This window comes from Passer montanus, unplaced genomic scaffold, assembly GCF_014805655.1.
Source record: "Passer montanus isolate IOZ18808 unplaced genomic scaffold, ASM1480565v1 scaffold10, whole genome shotgun sequence".
Classification (NCBI taxonomy): Eukaryota; Metazoa; Chordata; class Aves; order Passeriformes; family Passeridae; genus Passer; species Passer montanus.
In genome coordinates, this window is record NW_024356505.1 from 20,233,323 (window position 1) to 20,253,236 (window position 19,914).

At 39.0% G+C, this 19,914-nt stretch overlaps 1 protein-coding gene across 1 annotated transcript in view; it reads right to left on the minus strand.

Moving 5' to 3' along the window:
- Window positions 1–3,913: 3,913 nt before the first annotated feature.
- Window positions 3,914–19,914, minus strand: part of COL1A2 (collagen type I alpha 2 chain) — a 39,643-nt gene continuing 23,642 nt past the window's right edge. Inside the window, exons 31-52 of the mRNA XM_039708748.1 lie at window positions 18,247–18,345; window positions 17,497–17,604; window positions 16,764–16,820; window positions 15,889–15,942; window positions 15,303–15,356; window positions 15,139–15,192; window positions 14,930–15,037; window positions 13,905–13,958; window positions 13,758–13,811; window positions 12,706–12,867; window positions 11,889–11,996; window positions 11,354–11,461; window positions 10,352–10,405; window positions 10,142–10,249; window positions 9,886–9,939; window positions 9,441–9,548; window positions 8,753–8,806; window positions 8,514–8,621; window positions 7,864–8,110; window positions 7,254–7,447; window positions 5,416–5,658; window positions 3,914–4,832 (exon numbers count right to left, since the gene is read on the minus strand). Of these exons, the coding sequence (XP_039564682.1) occupies window positions 4,686–4,832; window positions 5,416–5,658; window positions 7,254–7,447; window positions 7,864–8,110; window positions 8,514–8,621; window positions 8,753–8,806; window positions 9,441–9,548; window positions 9,886–9,939; window positions 10,142–10,249; window positions 10,352–10,405; window positions 11,354–11,461; window positions 11,889–11,996; window positions 12,706–12,867; window positions 13,758–13,811; window positions 13,905–13,958; window positions 14,930–15,037; window positions 15,139–15,192; window positions 15,303–15,356; window positions 15,889–15,942; window positions 16,764–16,820; window positions 17,497–17,604; window positions 18,247–18,345 (2,337 nt within the window). The 3' untranslated portion in view covers window positions 3,914–4,685. The remainder of the gene's footprint in view (window positions 4,833–5,415; window positions 5,659–7,253; window positions 7,448–7,863; window positions 8,111–8,513; window positions 8,622–8,752; window positions 8,807–9,440; window positions 9,549–9,885; window positions 9,940–10,141; window positions 10,250–10,351; window positions 10,406–11,353; window positions 11,462–11,888; window positions 11,997–12,705; window positions 12,868–13,757; window positions 13,812–13,904; window positions 13,959–14,929; window positions 15,038–15,138; window positions 15,193–15,302; window positions 15,357–15,888; window positions 15,943–16,763; window positions 16,821–17,496; window positions 17,605–18,246; window positions 18,346–19,914) is intronic.

The window sequence follows — 19,914 nt, forward strand, 5'->3', positions numbered from 1 at the left end:
TGTTAAATACCTTAACCAAAAAGTAGTGGTAAATCTCTTTGGATAAAACAGAAAAACTGACAGTCATTATGGAGGAAAGATTTAATGAAGAAAAAACCCTGTCCTTTACACTGTTATATCGAGAAGATAATTTCAGATTGACAGAATCTAACAACTAAAGAGTAAAGTTAATTATTGTCTTTTTTTTGAGCCCTGAGTGAGCCTGCAGTTTGCTCCAAGAGCTTTCCTGTTTGGATAAGTGTTCTTCTCATATGTTAGTGCATATTTAGGGTGAGTTCTGATGCTGATGTTTTGAAGAAGTAGCCTATAGAATAGTCTTGGCACGGAAGATGATGGCAGCAACAATCCTGAGATTAGCTCAGTTGCTTAGAGCATGGTGCCAATAACACCATGGTTGTGGGTTTGGTACCTCTATGGGCCACTTATGTAAGAGTTGAGTTGGACTAGGTGGTCCTTGTCAATCCCCACCAACTCAGAATATTTTGTGATTCTGTGAATGACAGTGAATTTGGGAATAGAAGCTCTAGAAAAGGTCTTGAGGGGCTGGTAATTAGTATGTGAGGCAGTAGGGGGTGCACAACGCCTATGACAATGGTGGAGAACTGCTCTGCTGTTTGACTGTGTCATAAGAATTTGCATTTGGGAAAAGTGTCATTTCACCGGAAGGTCCAATTTCTGTAGCTCGAACACAGTAAGATATTGATAATAATTGGAATTTATTTTATGTCTTTCAAATGCTTGTGTTCAAAATAATATTCAAATGATCTATTGGTTTGTTTTGATAATTATATTTGCCGTAATGAAAATAATAATTTCCTGAGTTGTTGGATTGTATCCATAAGCATGGATTCATGTGTAGGAAATTTTGCTCATGTAATATCCAGCCACATGTTTTCCAGGAAAGGACAAATGTATTCCAGCCTTAGAATACAGACATGGAGTAATTTCTTTATTTATGCACTCTAGATTGCATTCATTACGCATCTGAGATTCATAGGAGAGCCCTATAGAAAAATATGGATTTCTAATGAGCTCAGAATGAGGCATGATTAAAACGAAATGAATTAGGGGTTACTTCTGTTTGCATGTCTAATAGCTTTATTTAAGCTTGCTAATGTCTCATTGGAATTGGATACATGATTCTAATACAGTAAAACACTGCATCAAGAGGGTGGTAGGAAGGCAGATTCTAGGAAATCACTAGAAGAAAATGAATCAAAAGTCATGTCAAAAGCTTTGACTTAAACCTGAGTGGTGGAAGTGTAGATATGTTGTCTGTTAATGTTGTTTTGTCACTCACCTGTACTAAAGAATATTTGTCTGTAGCACAGTATTCATATTTTAGACTGATAAACTCAGATACTGAAGAAAATTGGCAGTGGCTAGTGTTTCTTCTACGGGGCTGTACAGTTACAACTGCCCCTTCTAGAACTGTGCTACATGGTTTGAGTTTCTTTTTGCTCAATATTGGTCCCACTGATGGTGTTCTCCTTGCCTCTAGTTTTTACTTAGGCCATATTAATGCAAAAGCACATGCAACAGAGAGCCCAATGTGCTGCCAGCTGAGCCTGCTGTAACAGGAAACTACATGGATACAAAAAGGAATATTTGCACTGGAGACATCAGAAGTCAGCTTAGATACAATTTGAAGCACATACTGACAGGAGCCTTTTAATCTCTGTCCATCTCTGGGGGGGATGGTGTAAGAGAAGCTGATAGACAGAATATATATTGATCACACAGGTGAGGGTCATCAGCCCTGCAGATTCCAGGGAGGAAAATGGTCTGAATGCTGCAATACTTTGGTTTGCACTGTTGTGTCACGTCAGTTGTCTCTCCACCCAGCTCTTCAGAGCTTCCCCAGCAGTTCTGTTCTGGTGCAGTACAGCCAGTGCTTGCTGCAAACTTTGCCTTTCACTTAGTTACTCCAGCTGTTTTCCTTTCCTTCCAAGATTATTTCCTGCTACAAATGTAAACATTAATCTATAGTTTCAGCTAATTTATGCTGATGTTCTAGATGTATTACTGCTGATAATGAAATTCTCCAAAGATAATGTTTATAGGGAGGCAGAGTATTCAAAAAAATAATAAAGATCACCAGAAGTTTATTCAACATCTTATATTCCCCAAACTGGACAATATTAACTCTCTGCCCTATCTGCCCTTTATTTCTTATTTGCAGCTATGATCTTTGAAAGACATTTCTTCAATATTTTACGTAGCATAAGCAAAATACTTGATCATGCAATAAGTTCTGATAAGCTGAAAACGTGCAAGGCAGACTGAATATCTGTCCAGTGCTAATGAGGCTGGAATTTGTGAGGTAAATACTATGTATTTTTTCAGGTTTAGTTTCCAGATGAGGTTGTTTTTTGAGCAAAGATCTGAAAACACATAATTTGGATATTATCAGCGAGCTGATAGAAAGAAAGTGTTCTCTGCCTAGAAGGACATGCCATGGAATGGATCACAGAGAGAAAAGGAGGAATCAGAAGACAACAAAAGGAGACAGTGTTTGTTAGGTGCAGTTTCCTTTCTAAACTCAAGTATTCCTTTAGCTGCGCTTTGGGATTTTTTTTCTCTTCAGGCAACAAAGGACTACCTCCCTATCCTAGCAATAACCTTTGCATACTTTCTAGTGAATTGCATAACCCGAGGGATGAAATTTTATCTTTTCAGTCCTTGTAGGAACTTCCCATCTTTTAGATGAAGAAACAAAGTATTTGCTGTTTTCAAATATTGAATTACTGTTTTTACAACAACAAGCTTATTTTGAAATGTAAGAAAATGCTTATAATATTTTAAGAATCATCATGGTCCAATGAGTAAATGCAGGTATTTACCTACAGTATGTTTTACTCAGTGGAGAAAAAATGGGTTATATTTCATAATGGAAATTCCCATTTTTACTAATTCAGCACACAGCTGCAGGCACATGGCAGCTGCATCCAAGATCATGTTTTGATATTTGCCCTATTTTCCTTAATCAGTTAATTGCAAGCAAGAACAAAATAAAGTGTCATTAGAAACAGATTTTAGTGCTTATTTCCCCTTGCACCATCTGGAGCTGCCTTCAGACTCTCAGCTGCTAATCTTTAGAGTTGTGCTTTCTTCAGGTTACAGGGACTTTATTCTGCATATTTTCTTCATGCCACTCTTTGGGGGTTCTGCCTGGCCATCTCACCTCATGCCTTGCATGCTTTTGCTGTTGTCTTCATGGTCCACTGTTGGTTCTCTCAAGCACCTTCCCAACTACAAAAACATGGCTGTTGGAATTGCAGTTCATTTAGGATTTTCAGCAGTCTTCTAAAAGGTCTCAGAAAAGAAGTCTTTGCTTCTCATGGTGGTTTGTGTGACAGGAAATTATTAAGGCTAGCAAAAGCATATGGTTCTGTGTCCCACACACAATTGAACAAACTGTAAGGGCCTAACACTGACCTTCCTGACAAAACAAATAAATTTGAGGTTCTTGGCATAGACTTCTGCACCTCTTTTCTGAAGTGCACAGGCATGGTTCTGCTGATTACAGCAAAGCATCAGCCAGCACAGCTCTATCAACTGCCAGGAGCTTTCTGTCCTCAAGTGAAAGAGAGAAGCTTCATTTTCCTTCCACCTTTAAGTGAGATGATGATCCTTCTTGCAGCCATTAATCCTACTTAGTAGTTGGACAAAAGGATGGAATTATTTCTGCTCCTGAACTTGGCATACTATGAGACACAGAATTACTGAGTGAGTTTCTTGAGAACTTCTCAAAAGTTAGTGTTGAAATGAAGTGTCAAGTAGACAATCACATCCTTAAGAGAGTTGTAGGCAACCTTTTTGAGGCTTTAACAAAATGTTTTATAGTAATGTGCTAAAATCTTGGTCTGAGAATCTCCAATGCATCTAAGCAAGTAATTCATTAAATAGTTTCTTTTGGAACACTGGACATGCTTTATTTAATTTTTTTTCACAATTTATTTAAACATCTCACATATACAAAATACATTTTCTTTCTTTTTTTTTTGAGAAATGATGACCTTTTTTTACCCATAGGAGCAGATTGAAATGAAATTTGAAAGTGGGAACACCTGATTTCGGAGGAAGAAAATGAAGAGGAAGAAAAATTATCCACATGCTTAAGCTGTGGGTGAGACAGGACGTCCTAAGTTTTAAGACAGACTTCAAAGAAACAGAGAAGCAATATTTTAAATGCTACTAGCACCATCAAAGTTCAAGTATTGGAAAGATACTCTGTAATTATGCAATTAGCACCACTGTATTTTGAGTGGAATTGAAAGCACCTCAGATCATATGGAGAAGTTCCTACAAAAGATGTGGATCACTCTTGATTTAATGTATGAGGTAGTTTAAACCTTTGGAAGTCATGGATTTAAACTTCCTCTGTGGAAGATATTCAAAGGCCACAAGTGGTGCAAACTTTCATGACTTTTTATTTTGTTTTTTTTTTCTTTACAGAGGTTGACATTTCCCAAAACAAGGTGTTAAATCTTGAATGACTTCCAAGTCCATTTGGGGCTGTATTAAATTTCATTGCACAATGCTCCAATCAATTCTTCTCCTTCTCTTTCGCCCAGAGTTTAAGCAAGTAGATGAACAGAAGAAATGGAAGGAGTCAGCTTTCATTATAAAAAGAAATGACAAGAGAATAATTTGGGAGAGGCTTTAAGTTAATTTTAGTTCATTCATTTAAAACAGACTGGGCCAATGTCCAAACCGAATTCTTGGTCAGCGCCGCCAATATCCAAAGGTGCAATGTCAAGGATGGGCAAGCGGGATGGCTTATTTGTTCTGTATTCAATGATTGTTTTGCCCCACTCGTTGTTCTTTCTCTGTAAGAGAAGATTCATTGCAATTGTTATCGCATCATTCACAGTATTAGAATTGTTTTACCTGAATGGATAATTCCTGAAATAATTTCATATTAATTTTGCTTGTATTGTTTGCAAATCACATACCCACATCCAACTATTTAAATCTGCAATACAGAGAAAATATTTACTTGAATCTTTTGCAGTCTGATGTGATGCTATATGCAAACTACCATATTATTCAAAATGATGTTAGATTCTAAGAGAACTCTGCCTGATTGCTACGGACTTAAAGATCCTGCCCCTTCTATAGCATGTGCATTGTTTTCTTATCAATCTTCTGTTTACTCAGAATTTGGACCTAGTCCCTCTGAAAACTTTTTTTGGCCACATGTACAATACAAGGTAGGATTTTTTTTTGTAACCTTTTCCTTCCCACTTGTTAAGGATCTGTCATGGTTGGGTTGGTAGGCTATGCATCTTCACTAGGCAAAATTTTGCTGGTTTGACCAATAATCTAATTCTGATTTAAAGCACAACTCTATCCCTAATCATATACTTAGGCCTGGGCAGTGACCACGCCCATGGTTTCTGTGTTACTTACAGAGCAGCCATCCTCGAGAACACTGAAAGTGAATCTGCTGTTGCCTTCAGCTCGTAGCTCAACGTCGTTGGATCCCTGCAGCACAACAGCTTTCTTAAGGTTGCCAGTTTCTGCATCCATGTAGGCAATGCTGTTCTTGCAGTGGTAGGTGATGTTCTGAGAGGCATGATTGGCCAGCAGACGCATGAAGGCGAGTTGGGTGGCCATATCCTTGGAGGTCACTCCTTCACTATTGTATTCAAACTGAAAAACAGAGAGGAACCCAGTCAGTTGTATTGTGCGGGAAATGAGGATGTTCGTAATGAAAATGAGTGATAGCTGCTCTGGTGTCCTGGTTTTAGCTAGGGTAGAGTTACAGTTTGGGTTTGGATTTGGAATGGTGTTGAAAACACACTGATGTTTCGGATTTTTGCTAAGTCAAGGACTACTTTTTTTTTTTTGTGTCTCATGCTCTGCCAGTGAAGGAGTGTGCAAAAGAAACTGGCAGGGAGCATAGCTGGGTCTGGGCTGACCAAATGAATATTCAACATCATAAAAATAATGCTCAGTATATAAACTGGGATGAAGTAACCCAAAAAGGCAGCCAGTCTGGGTTCAGGAAGGAGGGGTGTCTGGCAGGTGGTTAGCAATCACATTTTGCATCACCTATTGTTTTCCTTTTTATTATCATTATTATTTACCATTGTTACTATATTTTCTTTTCAAATATTAAAGTGTTTTTGTTGCAACATGCCAGCTTTACTTTGATTCTCCTCCCCCTTCTACTAGGGTGTACTGGGGGGAAAAGAGAGGGAGTTGAGCAAGTGGGAATGGTACCTAATTTCTATCTGAGCTTAAACCATGACAGCTTTAAAAAAAAGAATCCCCAGTCTGCAATCACTTTTCTATTGCCACCCCAGAGATAAAGAACACAAAATAGAAGTAGCAGGAGGTAGACTGACAACCAGACATGAGTGGATGTAGTTGAACTGTAGAGTTCTGTTCCAAGGTATGGTGTTAGCCGTTTATGTGGTTTCAAAGACAAGATCAGGTAAGTTCAAGGAAGACAATCTACTGTTCCCACAGCTACACACAAACAATGCCTGTCTCAATAAAACCGTGAAACCTTTTTTGATAGAGTTTTGAATTTTTTTAATACACTAGTGTCTGTGGATGGTAGAAATGTTTTTTATTTTGCTCTTTTTTTTTACAGCATCTACTTTTTGCCCCTCTAAGAAACAGGACCCTAGACTGTTCTGATCCAATGTGATTAAATCTCATTTTAGACACTTCATCACAATATTAACTCAATTTAATTTAAGAATTAAGTAATTAAATCTCCTTAGCTGAACAAAAGTGATGTATTTGCGATTTGCTGGGACAGTGTCTAACATGCAAGTAGTAGTCCTTGTTTTCACTTACACCAACAATTTTCAATGTTACGGTGGCATGCACTCAGAATCTGTGATGTGTAATATAAATATCTTTCCAGGAATAGTGTTGTATAAAAAATATCAATTAAAAAGATTGATGTTTTTCTTAATTTTTCAGACATTTTTTGGAAAAAAATGGTAGATGTCTTTATATGTACCATATTGCAGTCCACACTTCCCTTAGCAATAACAGTCAGGCTGAATTGATCATTTGCAGACATCAAGAAAAGTTAGAACAATACTGAGAAGTACTTTTAACAAACTCATCTAAATCAGAATCAGAGCTCTATGCCCTTGAAATAAAAGGTAGCTGGCTTTTTCATATTTCTCCCCTAAGAACTTATCTGCTTGCTTCTGAAAGTCACTGAACTGAGAACTCTTCAGACAGTGCTGCAGGAAACAATCACCCTGCCATACATCACTTACCTGGCTGCCACCATTGATAGTTTCACCAAACCATATGTGCTGCTTCTTGTCCTTGGGATTCTTGCTGATGTACCAGTTCTTAGCAGGAATGTTGTCGGGGTTGGCATAGATGCAAGTCTCACCATTGGAAAAATCACAGTATACTCTAATGGCATCTGCAGTGCAGCCTTGGTTGGGGTCAATCCAGTAGAAGCCTGCCATTGAGGGAAAAAATGTAAATCATGGTTCACTCTGCACAGACTTTGCATACAGCTTATATTCACTTGTCTTATACAGGAACTCAGGCCATAAATATCAAAACAGGGGGATTATTAAGGTGATAAGTGGGATACAGATATTTTGGATTGTTAATGTATAAGAAACTGTATTTAAAAGCAAGGGTTAAATATTTTTGTGTTATTTTGGAAAATTATTGCAATAATGTGCAACAATAGCTACAAAGAGTTTTTCAAGATGTAACTGTATCTATTTTCAGTGGAGGCAGAAAGAACTTCTTCATTGGTCATTTAGTATTTTTGCTACGTGGCCAAGGATACCTTTCACGGAAGAAAGCTAATGCCCTGGAAGTGCTCCCTGAACCAGAGAGGGCAAACATCTGGCACTAACGTACCGCTGCTCCATTCTGGGTGGCTAAGTCTGAGGTCACGGCAGGTGCGAGCTGGGTTCTTTCTGGAGCCTTCTGGGGTCAGCAGGGTCTCAATTTGGTTGTTCAGTGTTTTCAGAGTGGCATCAACTTCATAATCCTTGGGTCTGAGAGCAGGCTGATCAGCCCGGTAGTATTCTGCATCAAAGCCAACTTCGTATCCACCACCATTGGGACCAGGGGGGCCAGGGGGACCAGGAGGGCCAGGAGGACCCTGAAGTTTTTCAAAAGCAGAAGACAAAAAGCATTCTGTTAGAGATATGGTGCTTTTAGTGAAATGCTTCCACACACACATACTCCTAGTTAACTCCTGTCACCCTCAGCTCTCATCGGAGGCAGCACACACAGGCTTGCCCTGTGGTGACTGCTATGGGTTGAAGCAGTGGAAGATGCACAGTGCAGGACTACCACATCTCCTTTGTGCATTTGCACTCCTGCCATAAGGAGTGAAGAAAACCTTTTTGTTTAGGTCTGTTAAACATTTCCCTAATATTACATATCTTTTTTTTAAGAAACAAAACCATGTGTGTTATTAAGCTTCTGAAGTGATGTAATTACTAGGCTTATAGTATAACATAAATGTGTTAAATCAACAAAAAAAAAAAGGGTATACTCACAGCAGGACCTTGGCTACCATGAGAGCCACGCACACCAGCAGGGCCAATAGGTCCAGGGAGACCATTGCGACCGTCTTTACCAGGAGGTCCAGAAGGACCAGGTGGACCCTAAATGGAAATTTGAACAGTTTAAATGACATTAAAGATGCTACAAATAGGGATTCATATGGATGGGAGCATACATATATATTGCACAAAGAGAATGGGAGGTATTTGAACATATTCTGAAATTCACTTACCCGTGGGCCAGCAGGGCCAGTGTTACCAGGAGGACCTTGATCACCATGTTGGCCCTATTGGGAAAGATATACAGTCTTCAAAAAAAGAGCAGTGGAACATGTTTTTGTTGATTCAAAAGGAGAGAGAATTGTATGTAATGTGTATCTCGATTCAGAGAATGGGAATCTAGGGCTAGTGACATTTATTAGTGGAGTTAGGGTATAAAATACTTGTTTTGGGAAGAGAGGAGAGAGGGTAAAATTCTTTATATTGTTTCTTCTGATCTTCAGAGAAGGCTTTAAAATAAAAGTCAGAATTCCCACAGTTGATACCCAAATTTAAAGGGAAGAAAATCCAAAAATTACTTCAGCTTTTCTGAGATAAAAATTTTATCATTTCTGGCCAAAGTAAGAAATAATACTAAAACAAAGGCAGAAGGTTTTTTAATTTTTTGTTAGCCAAATGCAATTGAGCTTCAAGGGAACTACTGGTAGTCACAGTTCTAATGCCAACACCAGAATCTTCAGTTTTGTACAAAAACCATTGAATGTTAAAGAAATTATTTATGACTCTCCATTTGAAAGTTGCTGTAGAGTGGAGTAAGTGGTATTAACATACTGTATTGTGCATATGTAATTCCTTGCTAGTGTGACCTTATTTTGGTTTTTTTACTCTTTATATTCAAAACCCTGAAAATCATTTACTTACAGCAAGACCAGGAAGACCCTGCAATCCATTGTGTCCCTTCAAGCCAGGCAGACCTCTAGGCCCCTTATCACCAGGCAGACCTTTCTCACCACGTGGACCTTGTGGGCCCTAGGAAGGATACAGGTGTCAAAGGAATAAATTAGAAAGCTTCAAGAACATACTCCTGTCAAAGCAAGAATTAAGTGTAAATATTCTACATTAAGTCATATCCCAATGTATATAATGGACATCCCCTTAAAACACACAGGAAGAGTGCAAATCCTAAAAGCTTAAGGACTGATCCCACAAAAGAGAATGCTAACTGAGATTCTAAATTGCTAAATATTTTCAGGTCCTTTTGCATTACTTTTTGGGCCTCTTGATCACAGTTATGAGAGTCCTTATCGATAAAGCATGTTTTCTCTTCTTGTATCAATGTGGTAATGTATTTAAAAATCAGACTTACAGCAAGACCTCTTGGACCAAAAGCACCAGCAGGACCAACAGCACCAGCGGGGCCCTGAAACAAGAATAGAGAATACATGTCACTTCTGCATATTGTTCTAATGAAGGTTCCATGCTCAACACATCTCTGGAGAAAGTGAAGTAATTATCTATACATTGTAGGGGTGGGAAGTACTTTGTATATATGATAGACAAGTCTTAGTCCTCTTATACTTTAATCTAGAAAGTTAAGGTATATCATCATATCATTAACTTACAGGTTCACCACGGTTTCCAGGCTTCCCAGAAGGACCAACTTGCCCATGAGGACCAGGAGCACCCAGAGCACCACTGGGACCAGGACTACCAGGAGCACCACGCTCACCCTGGGAACAAAGGAATGCAACAGGAGACACATTGTGTTATTACTGACTTACACATACTGGAATATTTCTTCCATGACAATGAAATAAAAGGAACAAAGTTACCTTGAAACCAGGAGCACCATCACGGCCTGGAGGACCATCATTTCCAGGATTGCCCTATTAAAATACCATGAAAAAAATTACTAAATTCCATCATCTTTCATCTCACACAGAACTGTGTCTCAGTCTAATTGCTTACAGTGAGAGTAAGAAGATATTGAGATAGGATAGCATAAATCTTAAAGAGAAAAAACACTTTCCCTGCCATACATACCATTCTCAAATGCCTTAAATGTACTAATGTCCTCAGAAAATCTAAAAGGGTCTTCAAATATTTTAGGTTTTAGAAGTTCGGTAAAGAAAAAAATTACTGGGCTTTGCAACATTTCTCTAAATGAAAAGGCTAAGACAACAGTGGTCTTTACTAGCTTGGACTCTTAAAACTGAGACCTTTTTTTAGATGAAAAATCCCACTGGAGGGAAAAGAACCTAAAAAATAGCCACAACTAAATTAATTCGCTGTGGTACTTCACAAGGTTAAATGGTTTTCTTTGTGAATATTAATTTCACTTCAGCACTTAGGCTGTGTCCAAAAAAACCCATTTTCCTTCAGAAAATCCCAGTGAAACAAAGTTCGGGATTTTTAAACTCCTATTCTCTGTTCTCCTTGAGTTCTGCAAAGTCTGTTCAAGGTTTGTGTTAACAATGTATTAACTATGCTTCAGGTTATCAAATAAACTTCCCTGATAAGGCTTCAGTTTCTATACTTTCATGAAAGATATATATATGTTCCCCATTCTATCTTTCCTGGCATCTAAGTAAGAAGTGAAAGGATTTTGAGAGTGATTTCAGGATGTATTTCAGACACAACTTGTGCTTTAAAAACTCTGTCACCTAGTTGGGCATAGGAATCAATGTCTATAAAATTCCTGGTATAATTTTCTCTGAAGACATTGCACAAGTTTCCTAGCAGAGCAGCCTCCTATTCCATCCACTTCTTCTCAGTATTTGTATTTGGATCAGAATGAAGAAAAAGCAATCTGAAGAGGATAAAAGACAGCTTACATCACGTCCAGCTTCACCAGGAGCACCATTTGGACCAGGAGAACCCACAGGACCAGAGGGACCACGGGCACCAGGAGGACCAGAAACACCCAGGGGACCAGGTTCACCCTAATACAGGAACAGTTGTAACAAAATGAGACATTATAATACAACACAAACCAGTCTTACAGAACTTTTAGCCTTTATCTAAGAGCAACATTTCTCTGCAATGAGTTTGGGAAGGAAAAAAGAATCAGGACAAAGAAACATACCTATCTATATCAAATGCTGTCTTCATTCTAAATGCTACTACTAGAAACCTCTTAACATTCAGACATTTGCTCACCTGCGGATAATTCCGGTTTGTCTGCAACAAGCCATAATTTCTTCCACTGATATTTGTCTAGTAGGTCCATATCTTGTTTCCAACAGCAATGGAAACAGCATAGTCTGCATCTCCCTGGCTTCCCGTAAGACAGGACCTCAAGTGTGTGTGGGTTTTTTCTTTTTAATTACATGTTATCTGTTTGAAGCAGGTAACTAATCATATACTCACTGTTGCTCCAGAGATGCCTGGAAGACCACGTTCTCCCCGAGAGCCAGGCAGACCAAGGATACCAGGAGCACCAAGAATACCCTGAGGACCTGGGCTACCAGGAGGACCCTATGACATGAAGAGAATAATCTTTATATTAATAGACAAAAATAGATGTAACATACACATCAGACAATGATACTGAAAATTGCATTCTTGGTTACAATTTTTTCAGATCACAGAAGAAATTTCTCTAATTTTTTTGGGGTAAAAATTGTGGTATTTCACACAAGTGCTTACTTCAATAAGACAGAAACACGTATGACTTTTAAAAAACCTCAGTAATTCTGGATGTGAAAGCTTAAAGATACTCAAAAGTAATTAATTTATTGCATAATTCTAAGTCAACCTGTGGGCTTTAACTTTGTGATCCTCACAAATCAGAGTTTCTGATGCAGCTATGAATTGAGATTTTTCTAAATGGACATTCATAGGTTCCTTCTTTTTCTATCCATAAGCATCAATTTCAGAGCAGATGTGCTTCCTTTTCTCAGACTAAATATCAATTTCTTCTGTAGTTAGAGAAAGATACAGCTCTCCACAAGAGAAAAAGACAAAGAAAACCCTGACCCAGGGATCAGGCTCACTTTTTATGGCATGTTTGTCAAGCATGCCTATGAACAATTTCTTGTGTGTCAGTGGAACTTCTACTTAAAGGCTTTGCTAAATTTGTGGATAAAGTAGAAAAGCCCTTCACAAACACTAAAAGTATCTCAGAAACCATAACATTTACATGAAGAGAACCATATTTAATGAGGTGTGATACTCAGTAACTTACAGCAGCACCAGCCTCTCCAGATGGACCTTTCTCACCAGCAAAGCCAGGTGGGCCAGCAATACCTTGTTCACCAGTGCGGCCAACTGGTCCAACATCACCACGCAGACCTCGAGGACCATCTTTGCCAGCTGGGCCAGGAGGACCAGGGGGACCAGTGATGCCCTAGGATTGAGTATGAATATGATACCATTACAATATAGACCTGGGGATAAAATTTAGTTTTAAGTCCATGTGAAAAAATAGTTCCTTGCAATAAAGAGGTCATCAGCTGCTCCAAAGCAGCAACTTCTATTGCTTTGTTAGCAGTGGAGAGCTTTTTTGACTGCTTTTTTTTTAAACTCTAGGCAGCTAAAAGTGGTAAAATTTAATGGGAAAATATAGATCTGTCTCTTGTTGGAGACATTAATTGCAACTATAAAATCCATGAGGAAAAAAACCCCAGTATCTTCCAATTCAAGAAGATTATTTACTTTGCATAACAGTATTTCAAATTTATTTAAATCTAGAGGATCTAAGAAACGAAGTGCCTTTTGGTAAAGGTTGGAAACACCTTTAAAAAGAAAAGACTACAAATGTCAATCTAGAATGAGAATTTCTTGCTGAAAAATAAAAAATATTCACATTCCAAAACAGAGTGAGTTTGATCTGCTCAAGACAGGCACTAGAACTGCAGGTACTTTAGAAAATGTAGACATACAATAACCTTAACATTCTTCTGCAGACTGGACATGACCTTCTTATTCCACTCCATCATGAGTAATTTCATAGCCATTGATTTAAACAAAAGCAAATAAACACTGACTTTTGGAAATGGTTGGGTATTTCAAGAGGCATAGGGATGCCTGATGGATTATAAAAACTCACAAATTAAATGCATAGGTTGTACTCTGGAAGCTTGAACAATTAGATTTTTTTTCTCATCCAGTTCTATAAGGATCTGAGGTTATTCCAGTGCAATTACAATTCAAATCAATGAAACAAAAGTTAGGATTATCCCTAACCAAAGCAGCTTCTGACTTATCTCCCATTACATTTCTTCACTAGTTACTTACAGCAGGGCCAGGAGGACCAACTCTTCCAGCAGCACCAGGGAAACCAGTCATGCCCTAAAAACAAATTTGAAAATAAAGATTAGGTTTAAAGGAAACAAAAACTTGATGAGAAGCAACAATGTCAGTACTAAAAGCCTGAAGACTTACAGGAGGACCAGCATCACCACGAGGGCCAGCAGGACCAGCAGCACCAGCGGGACCCTAAGTAGGAAAGATTGAAAAAGAGAGATGGGTCAAGCAAAGACAATTAATCCTCTCTATTTAGAATAAGGGCTCAGTCTCACTATTGTGAAAGTTAAGGGTGATTTTTACACCAGCAAGAGGACTGGGTCCAAAACCATGCTGCCTATCCTGACAACAGAGTATTAAATTCTCACACACATTTTAAATCGGTATCATAAGGCTCGAGAAAAGTTTCATAATGCATTTATGATTTAGATTAATTTCCTTGCAAACGTTACATCCATCTAAACAAATCTGGAAGTCAAAATGTGAAAGCAAGGCAAAATCATCAAATCCTCTGTTTGCACTGTGTAACTAATACAGCCACAGCAAGAGTCTGGTATTGGTGTTAAAATCATACAATAAGTAACCCAAGCCATGCTGTCCTGCAATACTTTGTGGTATTTGAAGTATGTGGGTCTGACTTTTTGCATCATGTCAACCAGTTCCCCAGTAATATGCATGTGAGGTGGTATACAACTTTGGGCTATGAAGGTGTCAGTCACAGATAGTCGAAGAGACCATGTGCAAATGGGTGTACAGACAAATTTGCACACATGCTTCTGGATGACTGAGTCTGAAAATCAGACTGTGACAGCACATCCCATCTTTGAGAGAAAAGTGTCAACGTCCTCAGCTCAGAACTTACCCACAATCACCCCCTGAATGGTCCAAGATAGAGTGATTTTGCTGATCTTCAGAGCAAGTTGAAAATTAGTTATTGTTTTCTCTTCATTTCAGTTCCAGACTCACGATCTGAGCCCACATAAATAGATTGATAAAATTTACATAATGTGTGAAAATCAGCATGGTAACTTTTCTCACAGGCTAGCCTGAAGTTTTGTTTCTTTCTTTCATTACCTGTTCAGAATTCAAGGCTTTCAGGCTAATGTATTGCTTGCATGGCACAGTTGAGAACTATGCATTTCACAAGGACACAATTCACTTACTGGTGGTCCAGAAGCACCGATTGGGCCAATGGCACCTGTTGGGCCAGTTTCACCCTTAGGTCCCTTGGGCCCACGCTCTCCTTTAGCACCAGGCTGACCAGCTGCACCCTGTGGGCAGAAAAACAGACAAAATGAGGAACTGAAAACCTTGCAGAGGAAACAGAGGAAGGATATGGCATCAATGTGAGGAAAGCGCAAACGAAACTTACAGGGGGTCCAGCAAATCCACTGGGACCTACAGGACCAGGCTCACCACGTTCACCCTAGAGAGAGAGGAAAAAGAAGAGATGAGTGGTTAGAACAATCTTTAAAAGAGCAGTTTTCTGAACATCATGTCTTTGACACAGGAATAATCATAGAAATTACAACTTACAGGGATACCACGGGCACCAGCAGGACCAGCGGGACCAGCAGGACCTCCTTCTCCCTAAAAGACAGACAAAACACTTTGAGACTGGGAAATGGCCTAACTGCAGCCAGAACAGGAATGCTCCTGTGGCACAGATACATTGGCATTCCAGTACAGAGGATGCTACTTCTGGTTTTGATCCACTCTGTATTAATAATATCCAATGATTCTCAGACAGCATGAAGTATCATTCTGAGCTAACGTGTGGTTATTCATCATTGTATCACTCCTCTCACAGTGCAAGTAGGATTGTGGAGTTTAACCTCAGCTGGGAAAAATTCAGCCCAAGGCTGAATCAGAATCCTCTCCAGATATAACCCACTGCCATGTAGATTTGCATCCCCTTCCCTGCCCTTTTACAAAATGTTTTGGGGTCCTATGGCAAACTTCACTGAACAGTCCCAAAGCCCTTGCTTCCCGAAGCTGAATAACTTAAAGAATTTGTGCAAACTAAAAAGATGGAATTGTTTTTTATGGAATTCATCTTTAATATTCATGTGTGAGTGAACTGTAGCAACAAGGCATTTTTTCATTCAAAGACTAGACTTACCCGATCACCAGCACCACCAGCAGGGCCAGGAGCACCAATAGCACCAGGCAGACCCTATAGGCCAAGAGAGGGACACTATTTCAAGCAAAATGTAAGTAGGATCAACTACTTTAAATAAGCTTTCTCTTTCCCCCTGGAAAAGGTATGTAACTAACTTTCTTTCAGATGTTCTCAATATAAAGGTTATATGATTTTATAAAACAAAACTTATTCTGTTATTTTCCTTCCCAAAGTATGAATTCTAAGACACCTGAAATCTCAAATTAAGGATACTTTTTTGTAACTTTGCAGGCTGCCTTTAAAATTTGCTGTCTGGGCTGAGCCCCTGAAATTAAGAGGACACTGTCACACTGAACAGCCGTGCAATGTCTGTGCTCATGTCTCTGCTCATGTAATTTTTCTGCTTCGAGGCAAGAGAAATGATCAATTCTCTCTCTCTCTCTCCCCCTGAATAAAATCTTCCTTAGATGAGGGGCAACACAATTATGCTGATTTGTATAAAAAATGAGCAGATACCACACTAATGCAATACAGTGGGAAATGCAAGTTCTGAAACTTCTTCTCAGTTATTTAGTTCTGAGGTGTAGCGAGGTAAAGTCAAGTAGAACCACAAGACACTTACACGAGCAATGTCTCTGCTCATGTAATTTTTCTGCTTCAAGGCAAGAGAAGTGATCAATTTTCTCTCTCTCTCTCCCTGAATTCAATCATCCTTGGATGAGGGGCAACAAAATTACACTAATTTGTATCAAAAATGAGCAGATATCACACTAATGCAATACAGTGGGAAATGCCAGTTCTGAACCTTCTTCTCAGTTATTTAAGTTCTGAGGTGTAGCGAGGTAAAGTCGAGTAGAACCACAAGACACTTACACGAGCAAAGCACCATCTCTTCCTGTTGCACCTGTATCACCTCTCAGACCTGGGGCACCCTGGAACACACAGTGGGAAAAATTGTATTGGTAGGAAACACAATAGTTCATATGAAAGAAGTCTTGAGCTGTTTGCTGAGTATCTGTGCATTACTTAGACATCATACAAAAACCTTATGCTGGGTTTTCTGGAGAAACGAGTGTTGATTATTTTGTTCTTATTGCTGAGTAGGTACTGACTGGCAAATTTAATGTTTGGAAAGGGTACTGGCATGCTTTTCAGAATAAACCTGCTTTTGTCATGGGAAGCCTTCTTGGCTTCTCTCAGGTACCAAGAATTTTTAATGGAATTAGAAATTGAAAACTATTTGCATGTATATTACAAATGATGAATATCAATCCCCCTCAAAACCTCTTTTCTTTTGGTCAAGAGATATCCACCTGTAAAAGTTCTTCTAGGTATTAATGTTATACCTTCTATATGAAGCAAGAAAGCCTAGTGTTCTTCATTAATCTGCATGTCAATACATAGTGTTTTTGAAAAAGTTTTAGGATAGCACCTTAGAAAGGGCAGTCAGTCCATTAGACCAACAAGACCTCTACTGGCTGACCACTGAGTCAAACGGTTTCACAGTAAATAAGAGTCTCATTGGGGTAACATGCAGGTTTTTCCAAGTTAATGAAATTTAGAATCTCAAACCTGTGCATGCAATAACAAGCCAGTTGTCCATCTTACCTTTTCACCCTTGCCTCCTGGAACACCAGCAACACCTCTCTCTCCTGGGATTCCACCAGGGCCAGCAGGACCAGGAGCACCAGCAGCACCAACATTGCCAGGCTCACCCTAGCAGCAACAGCATGTAAGTCAGTGTCAAGTCACTCATACAATTTGGAACAAAATCATCATTACTATTCTGCCCACCATTCTACTTGGTTGTAAACAGTGTGAGTAGTAACATTCTTGTCTTGAGCTATTGTACACGTTTTGCTTTCCCAGCTAGTGAAGATGCTAGATGTGACCTCTCTGATTCTGTGGGCTCCTGAGGTTTTAGGTCCATTTTCCAAACAAAACTTATGTAGAAAAACTAGCCACAGAAATCTAGAAAACTGAGACCCAGACTGACTTAGCATCAAGCCAACATCATCATTTGCTAGATGACCACTTATTATTGCCCTAATATTTGGGGGAAAATATTGTTAACTAGAGACAAGAACTTCCTGTGTACAAGTAGGTGTGGGTATAAACAGAAGTCAGCATGAATTTTGGTCAGAATCTCAGATCCTATCTCCAAATAGAATAACAGCACTCCCAGCTGACAACCTGTATTCAAACTGACTTCCCCTCCCATCATCCATATTACTAAACATAAACCCATTTAATATTAGTGTGGACTAGCTGGGATGGAATTCACCACTTGGAGAGAGGTTTTGGACTGTGTTGATCAGGAATTCAGCAGTGAGGCAATGGCAGCTGGAAAAGGCATACCTTGTTACCATCGGGGCCTGGTGGGCCAGAGGGACCACGGCTTCCAATGGGACCAGCAGGACCAACAGCACCGCTCTCGCCAGGAGGACCACGCTCACCCTACAGGAGACAGTCTGATCTGAGTGCTCCTGTGAATTGCTCTCTAGCTGAAAGCACTGGCTGGGAGCAATGGCAGCGTGGCACATTTTTATCTGAACAAACCTTTATTTAGAACTGCACAGCTATTAACGAAATTGGTCATAAGAACTGGCTCTAGCTTTTGACACAAAATTATCAAGATGAAGTAATGAAGTCTTGCATCATGACAACAGCTGACAACGAAAGTATTAACACTTCTTGAACATGGATTTTGGCTACTGTGCTTGTTCTGTTATCAGACATCCTACTGTCAAATGGAGATTCTGTTTTAGGACAAATAATGGATTCTAGTGAAATTAAAGGGATAGTAATCAGCAAGCAATTATTTTTACAGTAGCAAATTCCTGGTGGCAGGAGAATAAAGGTAACACCTAAAGCCTACTAATGTGACCTGTACTTTGTAACACATATAAGGTTAAATTCTGCATCATAGATCTGGAGATGTGGGAGTAGCCAGAAACTCAATTTAAATGCACAATAGATCTATCAAAGATAGAAACACTAGTTTTACTAAAGATATCTCCAGTTATCTCAGTGTGATCAAGCTGGACATGAGTGAATAATCTGATAGGGTATAATGGAGTTTTTAGTTATGCTGGTGAATTTGGAATTTGTAGAAGAACTATAATGTGGTCAAAGGACTGACTTAAGGGGAGATAGCTCACCAGTAGAAAGCACCAATGACGCAACAGATTAATTGATATTGTAGAGATGTTCCTAAATTTTTTTTCATACATTTTGTTAATTACAAAGAAGCAGAAAAAGAAGAAATATGCAGATATCACAAAGGAAGCATGTGTCAACAGGAAGAAGGATTGGCAGACTACACAGAAAGAAGTGAATAACCTGCTAGATGGCTGTCAGAGCAAAGAGAGAAAATTCAAGAGTGCAAGTACCACACCACTTATTTAGGCATCAGAACTGCAAATTCTGCTGTAAATGGAGGCTGCAATGGTGAAAATGACTGAAAGGGAAAGGTAATAGCTGACAATATGACACAGACATGTAAAAGGAAAATATGATCTGCCACAAGCAGTGGGTTACTTTTAGAAAATGTTAGTTTTGTGTATAAAGCATCAGTAAGGCCTAATTTGGAATACTGGATGAAATACACTGAGTGATGCTTAGGGCAAGCTAGAGCAGAGGTAAATAACTGTTACTGCTATGACAAAGGGAACTTGGTTTGGATGAAATGGCAAAATAAGAGTTTAGAGCACACATGGTTTTTGATACAGACTCTGGGCATTAAAACATAGGGAGAAAAGTGCTGTTTAAACTGATTGAAATAACTTGTAAGAGTGAATGGGAATATTTGTCAGTGGATACATTTAATCTGGAAGTCAGAAGAAAAGAAGAAGCAATAGAAGTAGGTTAAATATCAATCTCTTTAGAGGTGAATTTGGAAAGCAAACACTTTATTGAACCCTTTATAAACTACTCCTTGCTCTACATAAATGGGATCCTCCTGCCATGCAGGAAAGCATCCACACAAAGCTCTTTGAGGATGTCTATTGACAGTTCAGAATTAAA